This window comes from Salvelinus alpinus, chromosome 15 (assembly GCF_045679555.1).
Source record: "Salvelinus alpinus chromosome 15, SLU_Salpinus.1, whole genome shotgun sequence".
Taxonomy (NCBI): Eukaryota; Metazoa; Chordata; class Actinopteri; order Salmoniformes; family Salmonidae; genus Salvelinus; species Salvelinus alpinus.
Genome location: NC_092100.1, coordinates 18,576,801 through 18,596,212, shown reverse-complemented (window position 1 = coordinate 18,596,212; position 19,412 = coordinate 18,576,801). Strand labels below are relative to the sequence as shown.

The 19,412-nt window shown below is 46.6% G+C and overlaps 1 protein-coding gene across 4 annotated transcripts in view; it reads right to left on the bottom strand.

Annotated features, from left to right (window-relative positions):
- The window catches only part of LOC139539619 (KN motif and ankyrin repeat domain-containing protein 3-like), a 44,736-nt gene that overhangs the window by 11,005 nt on the left and 14,319 nt on the right, over positions 1–19,412 (bottom strand). The window contains exons 2-6 of one of the 4 annotated variants that reach the window (XM_071342722.1): positions 8,746–8,805; positions 7,713–7,801; positions 5,690–7,576; positions 5,430–5,532; positions 5,055–5,294 (exon numbers count right to left, since the gene is read on the bottom strand). In XM_071342722.1, the coding sequence (XP_071198823.1) occupies positions 5,055–5,294; positions 5,430–5,532; positions 5,690–7,576; positions 7,713–7,749 (2,267 nt within the window). In that variant the 5' untranslated portion in view covers positions 7,750–7,801; positions 8,746–8,805. Of the gene's footprint in view, positions 1–5,054; positions 5,295–5,429; positions 5,533–5,689; positions 7,577–7,712; positions 7,802–7,961; positions 8,686–8,745; positions 8,806–14,010; positions 14,172–19,412 lie in introns of those variants that run through there. The other 3 variants (XM_071342724.1, XM_071342723.1, XM_071342721.1) reach the window with 3 other exon arrangements.

The window sequence follows — 19,412 nt, the reverse complement described above, 5'->3', positions numbered from 1 at the left end:
GCCCTGGTCACCGATGTGCTCCGTGACATGTTGAATCGATTTGTGTTTGTCTACCTCGACGACATCCTTGTTTCTCCTGTTCTGCTCAAGAACACGTTCTCCATGTCCGACAAGTCCTTCAGCGCCTCCTAGAGAACCAGTTGTTCGTGAAAGCAGAGGTGCGAATTCACCGCTCCACTATCTCCTTTCTGGGATACGTCACCGCTGAAGGGAATGTTCAGATAGATCATGAAAAGGTGAGAGAGGTGGTGGATTTGGGATTTCTACCGCCGCTTCATTCGGGGCTACAGCACCCTGGCTGCTCCCCTCTCTGCACTCACTTCTCCCAAGGTGCCGTTCACATGGTACCCAGCTGTTGACATGGCGTTTTTGGACCTTACGCATCGGTTTACTACAGCCCCCAACCTCATCCATCCAGACCCGTCCCGTCAGTTGGTGGTTGAGGTCGAGGCTTCTGACGTTGTAGTGGGGTCTGTCCTGTCTTAGCAGTCTGCCCAGAACCAAAAGCTGTATCCCTGTGCCTTCATGTCCCATCGTCTCAACCCCACTGAGAGAAACTACGACGTAGGAAATCGGGAACTTCTGACTGTCAAGATGGCGTTGGAGGAGTGGAGGCACTGGCTGGAAGGGGCAGAACATCAATTTTTGGTGTGGACCGACCATAAGAATTTAGAATATCTTCGCATCGCCAAGCGCCTTAACTCTAGGCAGGCCCGTTGGGCTCTGCTATTCACCAGGTTCAACTTCACCATCTCCTACTGCCCAGGGTCCAAGAATGTGAAGCCGGACGCTCTCTCTCTCACCTGTATAGTCCCGTTGCCACACCTTCTGACTCTGAGATCATCCTCCCTACCTCATGTCTTGCAGCTACAGTTGTCTGGGGTATCAAGAGCCAGGTTCGCAAGGCACAACATTCCCAGCCGGACCCTAGGGGGGCCCTGCTAACCGGATGCTTGTCCCTAATTTGGTCCGATCTCAGGTGCTGGAATGGGCTCATTCCTCCAAGCTCACCTGCCATCCCGGCTCCCGTCGAACCCTGGCCTTCCTCCGACAACGCTTCTGGTGGCGCACTAAGGTTCCTGACGTCTCAGCCTTCGTCGCCGCATGCACGGTGTGTGCTTAGAATAAGACTCCGTGGCAAGCTCCGGCTGGCCTCCTTCAGCCACTCCCTGTTCCTCTGGTCCCATATATCCCTGGATTTTGTCACTGGGCTTCCTCCATCTGATGGCAACACCACTATCCTGACAGTAGTGGATAGGTTCTCTAAAGCCGCCCATTTCATCCCTCTCCCCAAGTTACCTTCAGCCAAGGAGACGGCCCAGCTCATAGTGCAGCACGTCTTCCGAATCCATGGAGTCTCTGTCGACATTGTGTCTGATTGTGGTCCTCAAATCTCGTCCCGATTCTGGAAGGCGCTCTGCACCCTCATTGGGTCGTCGGCCTTCCTGTCCTCCGGATATCATCCCCAGTCCAACGGCCAGTCGGAACATGCCAATCAAGACCTGGAGACGACGCTTAGGTGCCTTGTCTCGACCAACCCCACCACCTGGAGCCGGCAACTTGTGTGGGTGGAGTACGCCCGGAACACTCTTCACTGCTCGGCCACTGGACTCTCGCCCATCGAGTCCATAGGGTATCAGCCCCTGCTCTTCCCAGAGCAAGAAGAAGAGATCAACATACCCTCGGCCCAGATGTTTGTCCGCCGCTGTCGGCTTACCTAGAAGAGAGCTCGGTCTGCTCTTCTCAAGACCACCTCCAGGTATTGTCGACAAGACGACCCCCACCGGACTCCAGCTCCCCGCTATCGTCTCGGGCAGAGGGTATGGCTGCCCACTGCTGTTTATCTTCTGTTTCCCCGTACCCTCCATATACATCCCACTTTCATGTGTCCAGGATTAAGCACTTGTCTCACAGCTCTTTGTCTCCTGTTTCCAAGCCCACCCCTCCTCCCCGTCTCATCGACAGCCATCCGCCCTACACGGGGAGACGCCTACTGAGTGTTTGACATAGGGGCAGGGTTTTCCAATACCTGGTTGACTGGGAGGGTTATGGCCCGGAGGAGAGGTGCTGGGTCCCCACTAAGGACATCCTGGACCCGGCCCTCATTGCCGACTGTCACCACATGCACCCCGGTCAACCATGTATGCGCCCAGGTAGCACACCAGGTGGCGCCCCTAGAGGGGGGGTACTGTCACACCCTGATCTGTTTTACCTGTCTTTGTGCTTGTCTCCACCCCCTTCCAGGTGTCGCCCATCTTCCCCATTATCCCCAGTGAATTTATACCTGTTCTCTGTTTGTCTGTTGCCAGTTCGTCTTGTCTCGTCAAGCCTACCAGCGTGTTTTTCCGTGCTCCTGTTTTCCTAGTCTCCGTTTTCTAGCCCTCCCAGTTCCGACCTATTCTGCCTGCCCTGACACTGAGCCCGCCTGCCTGACCATTCAGCCTGCCCTGACCTCGAGCCTGCTTGCCGCCCTGTACCCTTCGGACTCTGATCTGGTTAATGAACTTCTGCATGTCCTCAACCTGCCTATTGCCTGCCCCTTGTATTTTAATAAATATGAGAGACTCTAACCATCTGCCTCCTGTGTCTGCATCTGGGTCTCGCCCTGTGTTGTTATAATTCCAAAACATGCATCCTGTTTGCAACAAGGCACTAAAGTAATACTGCAACAAATTTGGCCTGAATAAGTGTTATGTTTGGGGCATATCCAATACAACACATTACTGAGTACCACTCTCCATATTTTCAAGCATAGTGGTAGCTGCATCATGATATGGGTATGTTTGTAATTGTTGAGGAAAACCTGGTTCAGTCTGCTTTCCATCAGACACCGGGAGATGAACAGTGCATGGGTAAAATCACCAGGGAAGCCAATCCAGAACAAAAAAAGCCATATTACAACCTATGTGTTGTGATAATTGCATTGTTTGCTCTATAACCTGTTAGTTCATATGCCTTGACATCGTGATATATAGGCCTAAGGCCGAGACAATAAGAAGACACAGTGGCAGAATAAATTCAACCACACATGAATTCAACCACACAAGCAAGATAATGTTTCCGACATTTCGGACTATTAAACAACTATTGATTTAGAACCATGGAGATTTACCGCAAGTCGCAAAGAAAACAGGAGCTGCCGCCACTATTCCAGCATGTAACGATGTTCGTCTGAGGAAGAAGGAGTAGACCAAGGTGCAGCGTGGTACGTGTTCATGATTTTTAATAAAGCTGAACACTAGAACAAAAAATAACAAAGCGGAACAAACGAAACAGTTCTGTCTGGTGCAGACACACAAAACAGAAAACAACTACCCACAAAACACAGGTGGGAAAAGGCTACCTAAGTATGGTTCTCAATCAGAGACAACGATAGACAGCTGCCTCTGATTGAGAACCACACCAACTTGGTCCGGTCATTTCCCTGACGACGTTCGTGACAGAACTACCCACCACAAACGGACCAAGCAGCGTCTTGGACATGGACATGGGAGGACATCCTGAATGGGAAAGGATCCTGGACGTGGGAGGAGATCCTGGCGGGAAAGGATCGCATGCCGTTGGAGCAGGTGGAAGCAGCGAGGAAGGCGGAGGCAGCGAGTAAAAGGGCCCAGGATTACACAGGGTCACGGCTGGCACGAAAGACCAAAATGTGGGGTGGCACACGAGGAGATTGGCCGAGTCAGGTTGGAGACCTGAGCCAACTCTGCGTGCTTACCGTATGGAGCGTAGTACTGGTCAGGCACCATGTTATGCGGTGGAGCGCACGGTGTCTCCAGTGCGCGTTCACAGCCTGGTGCGCTACATTCCAGCTCCCCGCATCGGCCGGGCTAGAGCCAGCCAGGACGGATGGTGCCGGCTCAGCGCATCTGGCCGCCAGTGCGTCTCTACGGCCCAGGGTATCCTGCGCCGGCTCTGCGCACTGTGTCTCCGGTGCGCCTGCACAGCCCAGTGCGTCCTGTGCTAGCGCCCCACATTTGCCGGGCGAAAGTAAACATCCAGCCAGGACGGGTTGTGCCAGCTCTACGCTTGAGACCTCCAGTGCGCCTCCACGGCCCAGTGTATCCGGTGCCTGCCCCACGCACCAGGCCTTCAGTGTGTCTCTCCAGCCCGGTGAGTCCTGTGCCTGCTTCACGGACCAGGCCTCCTGTGTGTCTCCCCAGCCTGGTGAGTCCTGTGCCTGCTCCACGGACCAGGCCTCCTGTGTGTCTCCCCAGCTTGGTGAGTCCTGTGCCTGCTGCACGAACGAAGCCTCCAGTGATGATCCATGGCACGAACTCTCCAGTGGTGATCCATGGCACGAAGCCTCCAGTGATGATCCATAGCACGAAGCCTCCATTGATGATCCATGTCACGAAGCCTCCAGTGATGATCCATGGCACGAAGCCTCCAGTGATGATCCATGGCCCGAAGCCTCCAGTGATGATCCATGGCACGAAGCCTCCAGTGATGATCCATGACACAAAGCCTCGTTTCTCTTGGCATTTATGAATACATGCCACTGGAGATGAATTCACCTTTCAGCAGGACAATAATCTAAAACACAAGGCCTAAACTACACTGGAGTTGCTCACCAAAAAGACAGTGAACGTTCCTGAGTGGCCTAGTTACAGTTTTAACTTAAATCTGCTTGACAATCTATGGCAAGACCTGAAAATGGTTGTCTACCAATTTGTCAGAGCTTTAAGAATTTGTTAAAGAATAATGGGAAAATATTGCATAATCCAGGTATGGAAAGCTCTAAGAGATTTTGCCAGATAGACTCACAGCTGTAATCGCTGCCAAAGGTGATTCTACTGTATTGACTCAGGGAGTTGAATCCTTATCTAATCAAGATATATTAGTGTTTTATTTAGAATTTTTTTACAAATATTTGAATTTTTCTTCCACTTTGACATGACAGAGTATTTTGTGTAGATCGTTGAAAAAAATAAAATAAAATGCAATCCCTTTGAATCTCACTTTGTCAAGGGATCAAGTGATGTGAATACTTTCTGAAGGCACTGTATCTGCCACCACTGAGTTCTATGAGCTGTAGTCATAATCAAGCATACTTCTCTTTCACTGTATCTGGAATCTCCTCAGTGGCTCCAGTCCCTGCTGCTAAGGCCACATCATCACTATCGGTGTCATCCATATTCATGTTCCTCTCCTCATCGGAGGTCTCCTCCAGAGCGGCCGCTGCATCTTCATCATCACTACCGTCTGAGCAATCACCTACTTCACTGCCACCTGAGGAACTCCCCTCTTCCTCATCATCATCCTCCTCCTCTTCACTAGATGTCGACTCATACCTGGACAGAAGCACATGTCTAGTTAGTTATCTTTAAGATTGGTCATAATTTCCTTCGAATATGGCCCATGTATTGTCAGTGTAATGGTAATATGTGCTATTTGACACATTCATTGATGGCAAAAGCGCCACTTACCCCCCGTTGAGAATGCCAACGAACTGCAAGCTTTTCTTGCCGCTGCTGCGTGATTCACTGGAACTACTCCCATCCTTCTTCTTCATGATTGATTTCAACATACCTATGGCCACAACGGATGTGGCGAGTGACCCAACCAGTATGCTAGTACATTGAATTCTATATTACTTTTCTACCTGCTTTATTAGTGTGGGGGAATCATTTATCTTCTATATGAAGTACTACTGTAAAACAGTTAAATAAATACACTTGGCACTCACTTCCAACCGTTGTTGCAGTTGTTGGAGTGCTGGGCGCCATTTCCTCCTCTTTCACTTCCTTTCCTTCGGGTAAACTGACCGTCTCCTTGCCAGGGTTGACCTTGTACTCCGCGATGGTCGTCTGTCTCCTCTTCAGCGCAGTGACTGGAGCTTTCTGCTCTATGTCCTCCTCCTTGTACAGATTCTCCCATTGACTTCCAGTGCTGACCAGTACTACTGGAGTTGATTCCGCTTCTGCAGGGCTCTCCACAGAGTCAGTCTGAGTGCTCTGGTCGTAATATCCGGCTCTCAAATCCTCACCTACACATGCGTCAACCACCTCAGGACAACAGGAGACTGCAACATTCTGTAAAGCTGGTGTGGACATTGTAGAGGCTTCAGTCCCCACTTGGGCATGGGCAGAGTCTGGTTTGGCAAGGACCCCCTTTTCGGACGTTGCCTTGGACTTCCTTTCATTCTCCTGGGCTTTGAGCGCCGCCAGGTCCTCGTCAGCCTGGCCAAGTCGCCCCTCCAGAACCGAGATGGACTCCTGCTGGAACTTGATGTTGTCCTGTAGGGTGTCGATCTCCCTCTGGGCATCGCTGCTTAGCCCCAGCTGGGATTCCATCACCCAAACCGAGGCCTCCTCTGTCTCCACTACAGCCTGCACCCCCTCCTCGCGGATGGCCGGCGCCTCCGTGGCCACTCCTTTCTCGCAGACGTCCATCTGCGGCGTGCCCTCTGAGGCGTCCTTGGTGCCCAGGCTGTAGTAGAAGACCCCAGCATCCAGCAACATGTCGTCCCCGATGGCCACAGACTTCTTCTCCACAACCTTTTCCGGAACTTTCTCAGAATGTGCTCCATCTTTTTCTGTCTTGCCTTCGAACTTCTCTGTCAGCTTTCTGAGGTCCCCTAATTTACTGGGACTCTTTGGACATCTGGGACTCTCAGGGGATAAAATAGGACGTTCCTGACTCCGTGTGCCTGCGTCCAACGTGGTGGTATTAGTACTGCTGTCTACTGTTGTAGCCTGTTGTTGGGCCACCAAGGTCTTCGTCTCCTGCAGTGCCAGCAGGAGCATGTCTTTCTCAGCCCGTAGCTTGGCCACCTCTCTTTCCAGCACTGGGACACCCTTTACTCGCTCCTCCATCTCCTTCAGTTGCTTCAGGGCAGTGGCCATCTGTTCTCTCACCGTCTGCAATTGGCTGGGGGGCAGAGTAGCCATTCCGGTGCTAGAGGCCGGGGTGCTCTTACCGGAGGTGTGGGGACTGGGTCTGTGCAGGCTACTCTGAGATGGGCTGGGAGATGCAGAGGACAGGTGCAAGGGCTGGCCATCCACGCTGGCTGCTGCACTAGCTGGGGTGGCATGGGTAGGGGCAGTTCTGGGGTTTTGCTTTGGTGGGTCTGAGAGCTGGAAACGGGTGCCATTTTGGTGCTGATGGCTCTGCTCCTGCTGCAGTCTCAGGCTGGTCTCCAGGAGGGTCCTCTCTACTCTGGGGTTACGTAGTGGAGGTGGTGGTGGCACTTTGGCGCCGGCTGAGAGAGGAGGGCTGAGGACAGATAGCGAGGACAGGGGTTGCCCCTCACTGGGAGCAGAGCCAATGCGATTCCGTGGGGGCGGGGGAGGGGGCACTCGACCATCTTCGCTGGCGGGCGAGGAGAGGGACTCTGTGGAGGTCCAGCCGCTGGCGCGTCCCCCCACACTCGGGCTCCGCTGGGAGACTTTGACCCCCCGGGATGACCTGCGGGAGTTGACGGGTGCCCGTCTGACGTGGTGGCCGCTTTCTATTTCCTCCACATACTTGAGGAAGTCCAGGTCCAGCTGGAAGCCATACGGTGTCTGGACCGAATAAGAACCCTGTTGATCCGCCTCTTCCTGACTGGAGTATAGAAACGGTGCGCCCAGATCTGCAAGCCGCAATAAAACATTATAATAACAGGTAGCAATTAGACTATATCCATAATTTGTTAACACATAATGACTTGGTAAATACCAGCTGGAACTGAACGTCTAATGAAGTGAATAGCGGTGAAATGTGCTTACCAGGCAGCTTTGGGTTGACCTGCACAGACTGAGTCATGGTTGTGGACTGACACCTTTCAGCAGAAGCCCCCTGAGAATCTACTCACAACCTGGGCAGAGAATGGACACACAGACTCAGATACCTGTGTACTGTATGTGTGTTTCTGAGGATAGTTTTCAGACCCCTTGACTTTTTACACATTTTGTTATGTTACAGCCTTATTCTAAAAAGGAAATATCACATTTACATAAGTATTCAGTTTGGCACACCTGTATTTGGGGAGTTTCTCCCATTCTTCTCTGCAGATTCTCTCAAGTTCTGTACAGGTTGGATGGGGAGCATCGCTGCACAGCAATTTTCAGGTCTCTCCAGAGATGTTCGATCGGGTTCAAGTCCAGGCTCTGGCTGGGCAACTCAAGGACATTCAGAGACTTGTCCCGAAGCCACTCGTGCGTTGTCTTGGCTGTGTGCTTAGGGTCGGAGCAGGTTTTCATCAAGGATCTCTCTGTACTTTGCTCCGTTCCTCTTTCCCTCAATCCTGACTAGTCTCCCAGTCAATGCCGCTGAAAAACATCCCCACAGCATGACGCTGTCACCACCATGCTTCACCTTAGGGATGGTGCCAGGTTTCCTCCAGATGTGACTCTTGGCATTCAGGCCAAAGAGTTCAATCTTGGTTTCATCAGACCAGAGAATCTTGTTTCTCATGGTCTGAGAGTCTTTAGGATGATCAATGGGAAAATTATGCACCTGAGCTCAATTTCAAGTCTCATAGCAAAGGGTCTCAATACTTATGTAAATAAGGTATTTCTGTTTTTTTTATTTTATTATTTGCAACCATTTCTAAAAAACTGTTTTTGCTTTGTCATTATGGGGTTTTGTATGTAGATTGATGATGAAAATGTTTTATTTAATCAATTTAAAGAATAAGGCTGTAACGTAACAAAATGTGGAAAAAGTCAAGGGGTCTGAATACTTTCCTAATGCACTGTACATACAGTGGGGAGAACAAGTATTTGATACACTGACGATTTTGCAGGTTTTCCTACTTACAAAGCATGTAGAGGTCTGTAATTTTTGTCATAGGTACACTTCAACTGTGAGAGACAGAATCTAAAACAAAAATCCAGAAAATCACATTGTATGATTTTTAAGTAATTAATTTGCATTTTATTGCATAACATAAGTATTTGATCACCTACCAACCAGTAAGAATTCCGGCTCTCACAGACCTGTTAGTTTTTTTTCAGTCATGGCCAAAAGTTTTGAGAATGACACAAATATAAATTTTCACAAAGTCTGCTGCCTCAGTTTGTATGATGGCAATTTGCATATACTCCAGAATGTTATGAAGAGTGATCAGATGAAATGCAATTAATTGCAAAGTCCCTCTTTGTCATGCAAATGAACTGAATCCCAAAAACATTTACACTGCATTTCATCCCTGCCACAAAAGGACCAGCTGACATCATGTCAGTGATTCTCTCGTTAACACAGGTGTGAGTATTGACGAGGACAAGGCTGGAGTACACTCTGTCATGCTGATTGAGTTCGAATAACAAACTGGAAGCTTCAAAAGGAGGGTGGTGCTTGGAATCATTGTTCTTCCTCTGTCAACCATGGTTACCTGCAAGGAAACACGTGCCGTCATCATTGCTTTGCAAAAAAAGGGCTTCACAGGCAAGGATATTGCTGCCAGTAAGATTGCACCTAAATCAACCATTTATTGGATCATCAAGAACTTCAAGGAGAGCGGTTCAATTGTTGTGAAGAAGGTTTCAGAGCGCCCAAGAAAGTCCAGTAAGCGCCAGGACCGTTTCCTGAAGTTGATTCAGCTGCGGGATCGGGGCACCACCAGTACAGAGCTTGCTCAGGAATGGCAGCCGGCAGGTGTGAGTGCATCTGCACGCACAGTGAGGTGAAGACTTTTAGAGGATGGCCTGGTGTCAAGAAGGGCAGCAAAGAAGCCACTTCTCTCCAGGAAAAACATCAGGGACAGACTGATATTCTGCAAACGGTACAGGGATCGGACTGCTGAGGACTGGGTAAATTCATTTTCTCTGATGAATCCCCTTTCCGATTGTCTGGGGCATCAGGAAAAAAGCTTGTCAAGAGAAGACAAGGTGAGCGCTACCATCAGTCTTGTGTCATGCCAACAGTAAAGCATCCTGAGACCATTCATGTGTGGGGTTGCTTCTCAGCCAAGGGAGTGGGCTCACTCACAATTTTGCCTAAGAACACAGCCATGAATAAAGAATGGTACCAACACATCCTCCGAGAGCAACTTCTCCCAACCATCCAGGAACAGTTTGGTGACGAACAATGCCTTTTCCAGCATGATGGAGTACCTTGCCATAAGGCAAGCTGCAGCGATCAACCAACTAATATTTTGGGTCCATGGCCAGGAAACTCCCCAGACCTTAATCCCATTGAGAACTTGTGGTCAATCCTCAAGAGGCGGGTGGACAAACAAAAACCCACAAATTCTGACAAATTCCAAGCATTGATTATGCAAGAATGGGCTGCCATCAGTCAGGATGTGGCCCAGAAGTTAATTGACAGCATGCCAGGGCAGATTGCAGAGGTCTTAAAAAAGAAGGGTCAACACTGCAAATATTGACTCTTTGAATCAACTTCATGTAATTGTCAATAAAAGCCTTTGACACTTATGAAATGCTTGTAATTATACTTCAGTATTCCATAGTAACATCTGACAAAAATATCTAAAGACACTGAAGCAGCAAACTTTGTGGAAATTAATATTTGTGTCATTCTCAAAACTTTTGGCCACGACTGTACATATTCGTCGCCAAACCCACTGGCTCCAGGTCATCTATATGTCTTTGCTAGGTAAAGCTCCGTCTTATCTCAGCTCACTGGTCACCATAGCAACACCCACCCGTAGCACGCGCTCCAGCAGGTATATTTCACTGGTCTACTTTGGCCGCCGTTCCTTCTAGTTCTCTGCTGCCAATGACTGGAACAAATTGCAAAAATCACTGAAGTTGGAGACTTATATCTCCCTCACTATCTTTAAGCATCAGCTGTCAGAGCAGCTTACCGATCGCTGCAGCTGTACACAGCCCATCTGTAAATAGCCCATCCAACCAACTACCTACCTCATCCCATATTTGTTTTTGTTTTTTCTGCTCTTTTGCACACCAGTATTTCTACTTGCACATCCTCATCTGCACATCTATCACCCCAGTGTTAATTGCTAAATTGTAATTACTTCACCACTATGGCCTATTTATTGCCTTACCTCCTTACTTAATTTGCACACACTGTATACAGATTTTTCAATTGTGTTATTGACTGTACGTTTGTTTATCCCATGTATAACTCTGTGTTGTTGTTTTTGTCCCACTGCTTTGCTTTATCTTGGCCAGTTCGCAGTTGTAAATGTGAACTTGTTCTCAACTGGCCTACCTTCTTAAATAAAATAAAAGTATTATATAAAAAAAAAAAAAATTAAAGCCAAATGTTAGCTTGCTAGCTAACACCTTCTACAAATTAGCTAAAGTTAAGACTTTGTCAGCTATATGATATGGTAATTATTTGAACTGGCTAGCCAGCTAACTTAAGCTAACTAAACTTAACTTTAGCTAGCCAGCTAACAAGCTAGAAACTAACAAAAATATTGTTTAGAAAGTTGCTTTTAGTTGCCTGGTTTGCTAGATTGACATATACTAAATTCATTTTTAAACGGATGGGTTTATTGGTGTTAAAATAAACCAGTTATGCTATTTTGGAACACCAGGCTGCTGATGCCATGCAGCCTGTCGTTTTGTGTTTATACTTTTTCATAAGAACAACGACAAGTTTGATGTCGAACAACAATAGAATGTTGATGATGTCACTGCGACAACTGTCTACAGACATGTCAATAGAGTATAGTACTAGTATAAACCAGTATTGAAATCTATGGTTGTTTAGCACATGGCCTCAAGTGAATCCATAAAGAGACGGGTGGGGCTAAGGCTTAAGAGGGTGTGACGATGCTGAATGAGTGTAGACAAAGAAGAGCTTTCCAGTAGGTGTACCAAAATATTCAAGGAACATTTTCTCAAAAGTGGTGTTACAAGTTTATCAACTTTCAAAGCAGAATTACTTTCCAATTGTTCCGCAACTGTTGTGTACGATATACCCACTTTCTAGCTCTGAGTCTTTACTGTTATCCAATGTGAAAAACACAATTTCAAATTTTGCTACAGAAGACCGAATTGAGCCAGTCGGTCACATATGTTCTCACATGGCTTACAAGACAGCCTGCTGCGCAAATTAAAAGTAGAGAGAATCCATTTAGCAATATTTCTGAATTCACCCCTTGTTGAAGAGCAATTTCCTACATTGGTCTGGGGTGGGGTTTTTAAAGCCTTCATAGCTAAAGTAGTATGTTTTTTCTCTCACCGACCCAGAATGACAACTCTCGTAGAAAAGCTAACATACACACCAACACATATACAGAGTTCAGAGTTGTGGGTCACATTTCCTTAGACAACTAGACTAAGAAAGAGAGATTGACGCAGGTTCAGAGCACCCTAACACACAAACACACAGATTCTGTTTCCCTATAGCCTCTGGCACATTCCACCACACTTCCCTCTCACAACTTGCTAGCATGGACCAGGCTGGAACATGTAGACCTACATGGTAGTTGTGATAACATAGAAGGATAAATAAAAAAACATCTCCAAATACATGGAAATGTTGACACTGTAACAGCAAAGCCCAGCGTAGCCTACATTAATATTCCACAAAGCAAGGCGTTGGATTAAAATAAAACACAAAAACTGATTGCAGAGGCTAGTCCCTACAGCCCCTTCCCTTCACCTCACCGAGCCAAGCTTATCACAAGAGAATGCCATCCACTGTCACTGGCCATTAGCCTGAGAAGTCAAGTGGAGATTGGTCTGAGGGACTCTGGTTAGCTTCAGACATGCCTGCTGTCACCACTTCGTTCTTCCAGCCAGAGGAAAAACCCTCTCCCTCAAACACAGGGTTCTAAGGCCATCTAGCAAAAACATTTTCCTGGCTAGGGAAAACTCTGGGACTTAGTTATAGCCTATAACTTTACTAGGGCCAGGATTTCAATTCCCAGTCTGGAATAACTCCAAGGCCTTCTTCACAACATCCAGTCTAATTAGTCAAGGTGCTGCGCAGATTAACCAATCTGTAAATTATCTCAACTTCCAAACAACTCATTTATTTTATTTAGCCAGGATAGTCCACTCAGTAACAATTGCCACTGTTGAACATATCCTTATGTTGGAATGATTAGGTAATCTACACAGCCACAAACTCAGAACCAACCTTGTGAAAAAGCAAGGGGTATCGAGGCAGGATCGACAACACTTAGATAAACACAAAGAAACCCTTAGTCAGGTATTAGCAACCGCCAAATTCCAAGTGTCTCAGATTTTCCCTAGATGCCTGTTCCTCAGATCAGAAGAGTGTAACATAGACAGACACGTAGCCTCCATCCCACCCACTCCCTCTCCTCAGATTAGAGGAGTGTAAAATAGACATGTAGCCGAGCCTCTATGCCACCCACTCCTTCCCTCACTCCTCCTTACTTAGTGTCACCAGCTCCCACTCAGCACAAGCAGGCCAGTTCAAGATGTTTTCCCAGGTCCTGATGACAGGCACCAAATTACAACACACACACAATCAGGGGGAGAAGCCACATCCCTCTGCCTAGTGGTTAGAGTGTTGGGCCAGTAACTGAAAGGTTGCTGGATCAAATCCCCGAGCTGAAAAGGTAAAAATCTGTTGTTCTGCCCCTGAGCAAGGCTGTTCCCCGGGCACCGAGGACGCGGATGTCGATTAATGCAGCCCCCTGCACTTCTCTGATTCAGAGGGGTTGGGTTAAATGTGGAAGACACATTTCAGTTGAAGGCATTCAGTTGTACAACTGACTAGGTATCCCCCTTTCTTTCATCACCAGCAGTGAGCCACAGCCACAGCCATGTCACACACATACACCCGCAGGTGTGACCACACACGCACACACAGACACATGCAAGCGCAACAACAACTGTCTGTTACACAATGTTCTATGTTGTTGTTGCAATCTTGTAGATCATGTCATATGATCCCATAAATGACCAAAACAAATGCCTATGGCTGTAAGTCAATATAAAACGAATAGAATGGTTTAACTTTGTAAAGCCGTCATTGGATTCGGACACAGTGGAATACTCTACAAATTGAAGCCAAGCAACTATAAACTAAGCGATTGCACATATTTCCAATAGCTGTTGATGGTTTCTATAAAGATTTGGCATCCTGTTTAACATAACGACTCTCTACCATTACCGTCATCACTGAGGTGGCTGTTTCCCCGGCATTCACCATAATTCTAACACTGAAGAATACTTTTCAGCGCTGCTTTTCAACAGGAAGTGTTCTGGCCGAGGGCTGCTGGCTACATGGCAGGAGCCATGTTTTGGAAAAGTGACCTCATCCCGGCCACCACCTCCCTTTTCCCTCAACATGAATGAGAGGGTCAACAGCAAGCCCGGCTGACAATAGAGAAAGCAAGGCTTCTAGCTCTACAGATAGACAATAGTCACTCCAGATCAGCTCACACTTATTAACCCAGATTCGGGTCTTAGTGGGCAAGGCTATTCCTTCATCCTTCCAGCCCACCCCACCCCAACTACAGGCTCATTTTTACCATCAGACTACTTAACATAACAAAAGCCCCATTCAGAGGAGACACACACTCATAGGGTAGTGCCTCACTCTCGTCCTTGTATGAGTCAGTGTGGCTCAGCTCAGTACAGCTCAGCTGCTGAGATAAATCTGCAGTTTCCTGAAGGGAAGCAGCAGGGGAAACCTCCTATTGTCTCGCAGTAGGAACTCAGGGCCGCTCCAATCCTGACAGGAAACCCATCGCTAAGGCCAAAAAGCTGCTTCCTGCGACACCAGAAGAAAAATCCAGGGAGAAGACATGCAAAAACGAGGAGCTGAACAAACACACTACTGGTGTATTGCCATGCAGGATTAACCCCTGTGTTTTACCCAAAAGGCTCACTTTTCTGTTTCCATCTACACGGGCCGGTACCCGTGCCTCACTGGGCCAAAGCCAGGCTACTGTTACTTTTCAGCTGTAATTTACATAACAATATCTAACTGTGAACTTTAACACCTTCTCACAAAGCAACTATTTTGGTTATGCAGAGGTTGTTGATTATGCACTTCACAAGTTCTCACTCTCAGCCCTAGCTTTGGAAACACAATTTCCCTAGTATAAACAAAGGGGATGTACACTAGTGTAACACTGCTGTTACTGTCGAAAAGCAGCCTAAGTTGCTGCGAAACAAGAACGCACACAGGAACGCAAACACACATTAACGCATATCCACTACAGCTCCTGGTCTTTTCCCGGCGTCCAAGCATCCCATCACGACACATAATGCAGAAATTAGACAACATGCAAATGTGTACACAGCATGAAGTGCCTGGGAAGTTTACAGAAATAACCCCCTGCCACCAGATGTTTCCCCAGGTATTTAGGGCCACATCCTTATCCGTAACTCTGTCTCGTAAATCATGCGTTGATGTCAATGAGGGATTTCGAGATACACAAACACAAACACATTACAGTCCAAAGTTTAGCCCTTACAGTCTTAAATAAGCTTCTAGACTAAAACCCTATCTTTTAACTATCAACTTGGGTATCAAACATCACATGCATCCCCCCCTCCCTCACACACATTCAAGCCTCACAATGAGGCATTATGCCACTTCGGTGGTGAGGCTGTTCGCAACAGTTTTCTGAGGTCTCCTTGTTCCTTGTTCAATCTCCCATTCCCGTTCCCCCTCACTCTCCCTCTCTCTCCCCAAAGGGTTCAAAATGTCACAAAGTGAATTCAATCAGGCATTGGGGAAGTCCGTGGCTTTGAATGGTGTTTGGAAGGCCAAGTACAAAACCCAGTCTAACAGGACCTTGTCTTCCCACCCAGATACCATGTTGGCTCCAAGCACCACACTCAAAGTGGAGCTATTTGCATGCAGATTTTACAATGGTCTCAATGTACTGCCCAAGCTCTTTCTAAAATGGTCTGAAGGTCTAGCTCCTCAGCAAGGGTCCTCATATAGGCCTTAGTGGAAAACAGAAATGGTAAGACATTCTGACATGTACTGTCTGTAATGTCACTGGGGAGAAAGTGGATCAAATTAAAATGAGTGCCATGGTTCTGCAACATCTTACTGTTCAACTTCAACCCTGTACTGAGATTGAATTAACTACTTTACTTTTTCAAATTGTTTATTTTCAAACTGTTATATTGTCAACTAAGAAAACTGAGAAAATGACTTGACTGGACTTGGAATGGTCCAATAAATGATGCAATAAAAACATAGCCTAATGTCTAGATCTCCGGAAACATGATCTTATTGACCCATTTGGCAAGCCTAGGAGCTGCATGCAGCATAGAGACTGAACCATTTGAGACTGAACCATTTGCCTTCTTCACAACAGTAGCAAATGAAGCCTCCAGATGTTTTATTTTCATACCTCCAGTAAAAAGACCAGATGTCAGCTAGCCGCAGTTATCTAAAACCACACTCCAAAACCTGTTTATTAGTCACTTATTTCCTTTACTGGTGCAAATTACACTTATCAATCTGTCACGTGTGCTCCCTCTCTGGCCTCTAGGTCACCAGGCTGCTCGTTATGGCGCACACCTATCACCATCGTTACGCGCACCTACGTGTCGTCAGACTCACCTGGACTCCATCACTTCCTTGATTACCTGCCCCATATATGTCACTCCCTTTGGTTCCTTCCCCAGGCGTCATTGTTTCTGTTTCATGTCTCTGCATTGTTCAAGGTTCTTGTTTTGTATTATGTTCTGTTTATTTTATTAAAACACTCCCTGAACTTGCTTCCCGACTCTCAGCGCACATCGTTACACAATCTATATAAAGCAAGCTTGAATAAATTCGAGCCCAGTTACTTTGCTCACCGCATCCTCCTTTGATTGTCTCGTCTGGTTGCCATGAAAAGCCCCCACCTTGGAAACAGTCAATCACATAATTGTGGAGCTGCTGATCTGCACGAAGTGTGTGTGACACTGGCGATGTACTTTGCTGGACCTGCTAGCTGTTCTTGGCTGCGCATCATCACTTCAAACGCATTCCGTCTTGGTGTTATCGGTTGGCCTACTACTACTGGTAGTACCGGTAAAGTTAGTTATGGTAAAGTAAGTTATGAATCGCAAATCACCATACAGCTGACACACTTCAATTTCATCAATCAATTTGACTTCAATTTGGTTGTCCAAAATACTATCAGCTTGCACTGCGTCTTTACTGATGAATGCCCTGATCTCTGGTAGGATGGACAATAGAAAGAGTCAAAATTCACCCAAGGCTAAAAAAACGGCAAAAAAAAACGTTGGCTAAGCTGGAACACTAGCGCGAGCCCATAGCAAATGAATGGAATCAAATGTTCGCAGAGCCTGTTTTGACTGGAGTGGTGCTTAGAATTCCATTTCGACTAAATGGCACAAAAAAATGTATCCCTTTTTATTTTACCACTACAATCTGATAGTCGGACGAAACTGGAAAAAAATGTCTTTCTAAAATGTAGAAAGTAAACATCCGCACCTAGATGGTGTCAACTGTGCTTATTTCTGCGTAATGAGAAAGTAGGGAAAAAATAAAAACTTCTGACTATTTCTGGTCTAGTGATCGATGACAAACGAGCTCGCTGCCCAGACTTACATAATTACAAAGAGGAGAGTCCTGATTTAAAATGGTGCCCGACTTGAAAAAATCTAAATATACACATTGTGAGATATTTGGCGAAATTGCCCGGCATGCCTCTCCATAGGAAAACAATGGGGGGAACTCAGCGTTCCAAGGGCAAAAAGTATTTTGGGGCTAGCATTTGATGACAACCGAGCTCGCTGCCCAAACGTACGTAAATCGAAAGAGGAGATTCTCATGATTAAAATGACGTCCGACTTGAAAAAATTAAAGTGTACACATTGTGAGATATTTGGGGAAATAGAAAGACATGCCTATATTTCCCCTATAGGAAACAATGGGACAACCTCAGAGTTCCATAAGTACTTTTTTGTTGTTTACATTTGAACTATAAACAACGTGAGCAGGTCTCATTGCCAACAATAGCGAAGCAGGCATTGTGACATAGAACAATAAGCTTGGAATAGAACGTTTGGAAGGCGAGTTGGTGCCACGGTGCTCAATAGAACTAATAGGAGCTGTCAGGGTGAAAAATGCCCTAAAATAAGGCCTGTTTTTTCGTGATTACTTCAAAACGACGGCAAGCAGCTGGGAAATATGGTCATATTATGAAACTGGTCTCTACGGCGGATGCAATGAACTAGTTTTTATCCGAAAAAAGCGTTGTTAAAAATGTACTGTGTCCAACCTATATCTGGCCAGTCAATTTTTTTTTTTTATTTTTATTTTTATTTTACCGTTATTTTACCAGGTAAGTTGACTGAGAACACGTTCTCATTTGCAGCAACGACCTGGGGAATAGTTACAGGGGAGAGGAGGGGGATGAATGAGCCAATTGTAAACTGGGGATTATTAGGTGACCGTGATGGTTGAGGGCCAGATTGGGAATTTAGCCAGGACACCGGGGTTAACACCCCTACTCTTACGATAAGTGCCATGGGATCTTTAATGACCTCAGAGAGTCAGGACACCCGTTTAACGTCCCATCCGAAAGACGGCACCCTACACAGAGCAGTGTCCCCAATCACTGCCCTGGGGCATTGGGATCTTTGTTTAGACCAGAGGAAAGAGTGCCTCCTACTGGCCCTCCAACACCACTTCCAGCAGCACCTGGTCTCCCATCCAGGGACTGACCAGGACCAACCCTGCTTAGCTTCAGACGCAAGCCAGCAGTGGTATGCAGGGTGGTATGCTGCTGGCTGGTTGGTTCAATGACATTGTTGTTTCGTCTATTAATCGCTTCTAATAGATCTGGAAATTATGCATTAACCATGAATTTAACCAAATATTTGTTTATAACGAGGGACGTCGCACGTTAAACCTGGACACATAAATAGTAGGAATATCCGCTGACCTCAGCCATGACAGCATGAGAGAGAAATGAAACATCTGCACGTCGCCTACAGGTGCAAGTGTGTGTGTTTCACTGTCCAATCCGAGGCTCGAACATGATCTGAGCACGTGATCTGAGGCTGTTTGGTCTCTTGCGCATCAACTTGGGAAAACCTCAAGGGAGAGCAGACAATGCATTATAAACAAAGCACCACATATATTGGCCAAAAAATAACACATCTGATTTTTGTTTTTGTTTTTTGCGGGGTGTGGAGAAAAGTAAGGCGGGGCATCCGTTAAACAGTAATTCAACTTTGGCCTTAAGGTAAATCATTAAGTTAACTCATATTAAATGTAATATGACATAATACACTTAAAAGTTGGCTTTGGAAAAATAAATCAATATCAAATGTGCAATTGGCAATTTTCACTCTATGAAATTGTGAAGGTCAAGGTTTCATACAAGTAGAGCTCCAATTCACCTAATTTGTAAATGCGATTGGAGCTCTGTCTGTGTGTTCATGAGATATAACAGAACACTAACTACTGGGCAATACAGTCTGTATATTCCATGAAATAAACACTGAGAACTAAGCGATAGCTTACTCCTCAGTGTCAAACAGATCTTTCACTGTGAATAATGTAAATTAATTCAACCAACTGAACAT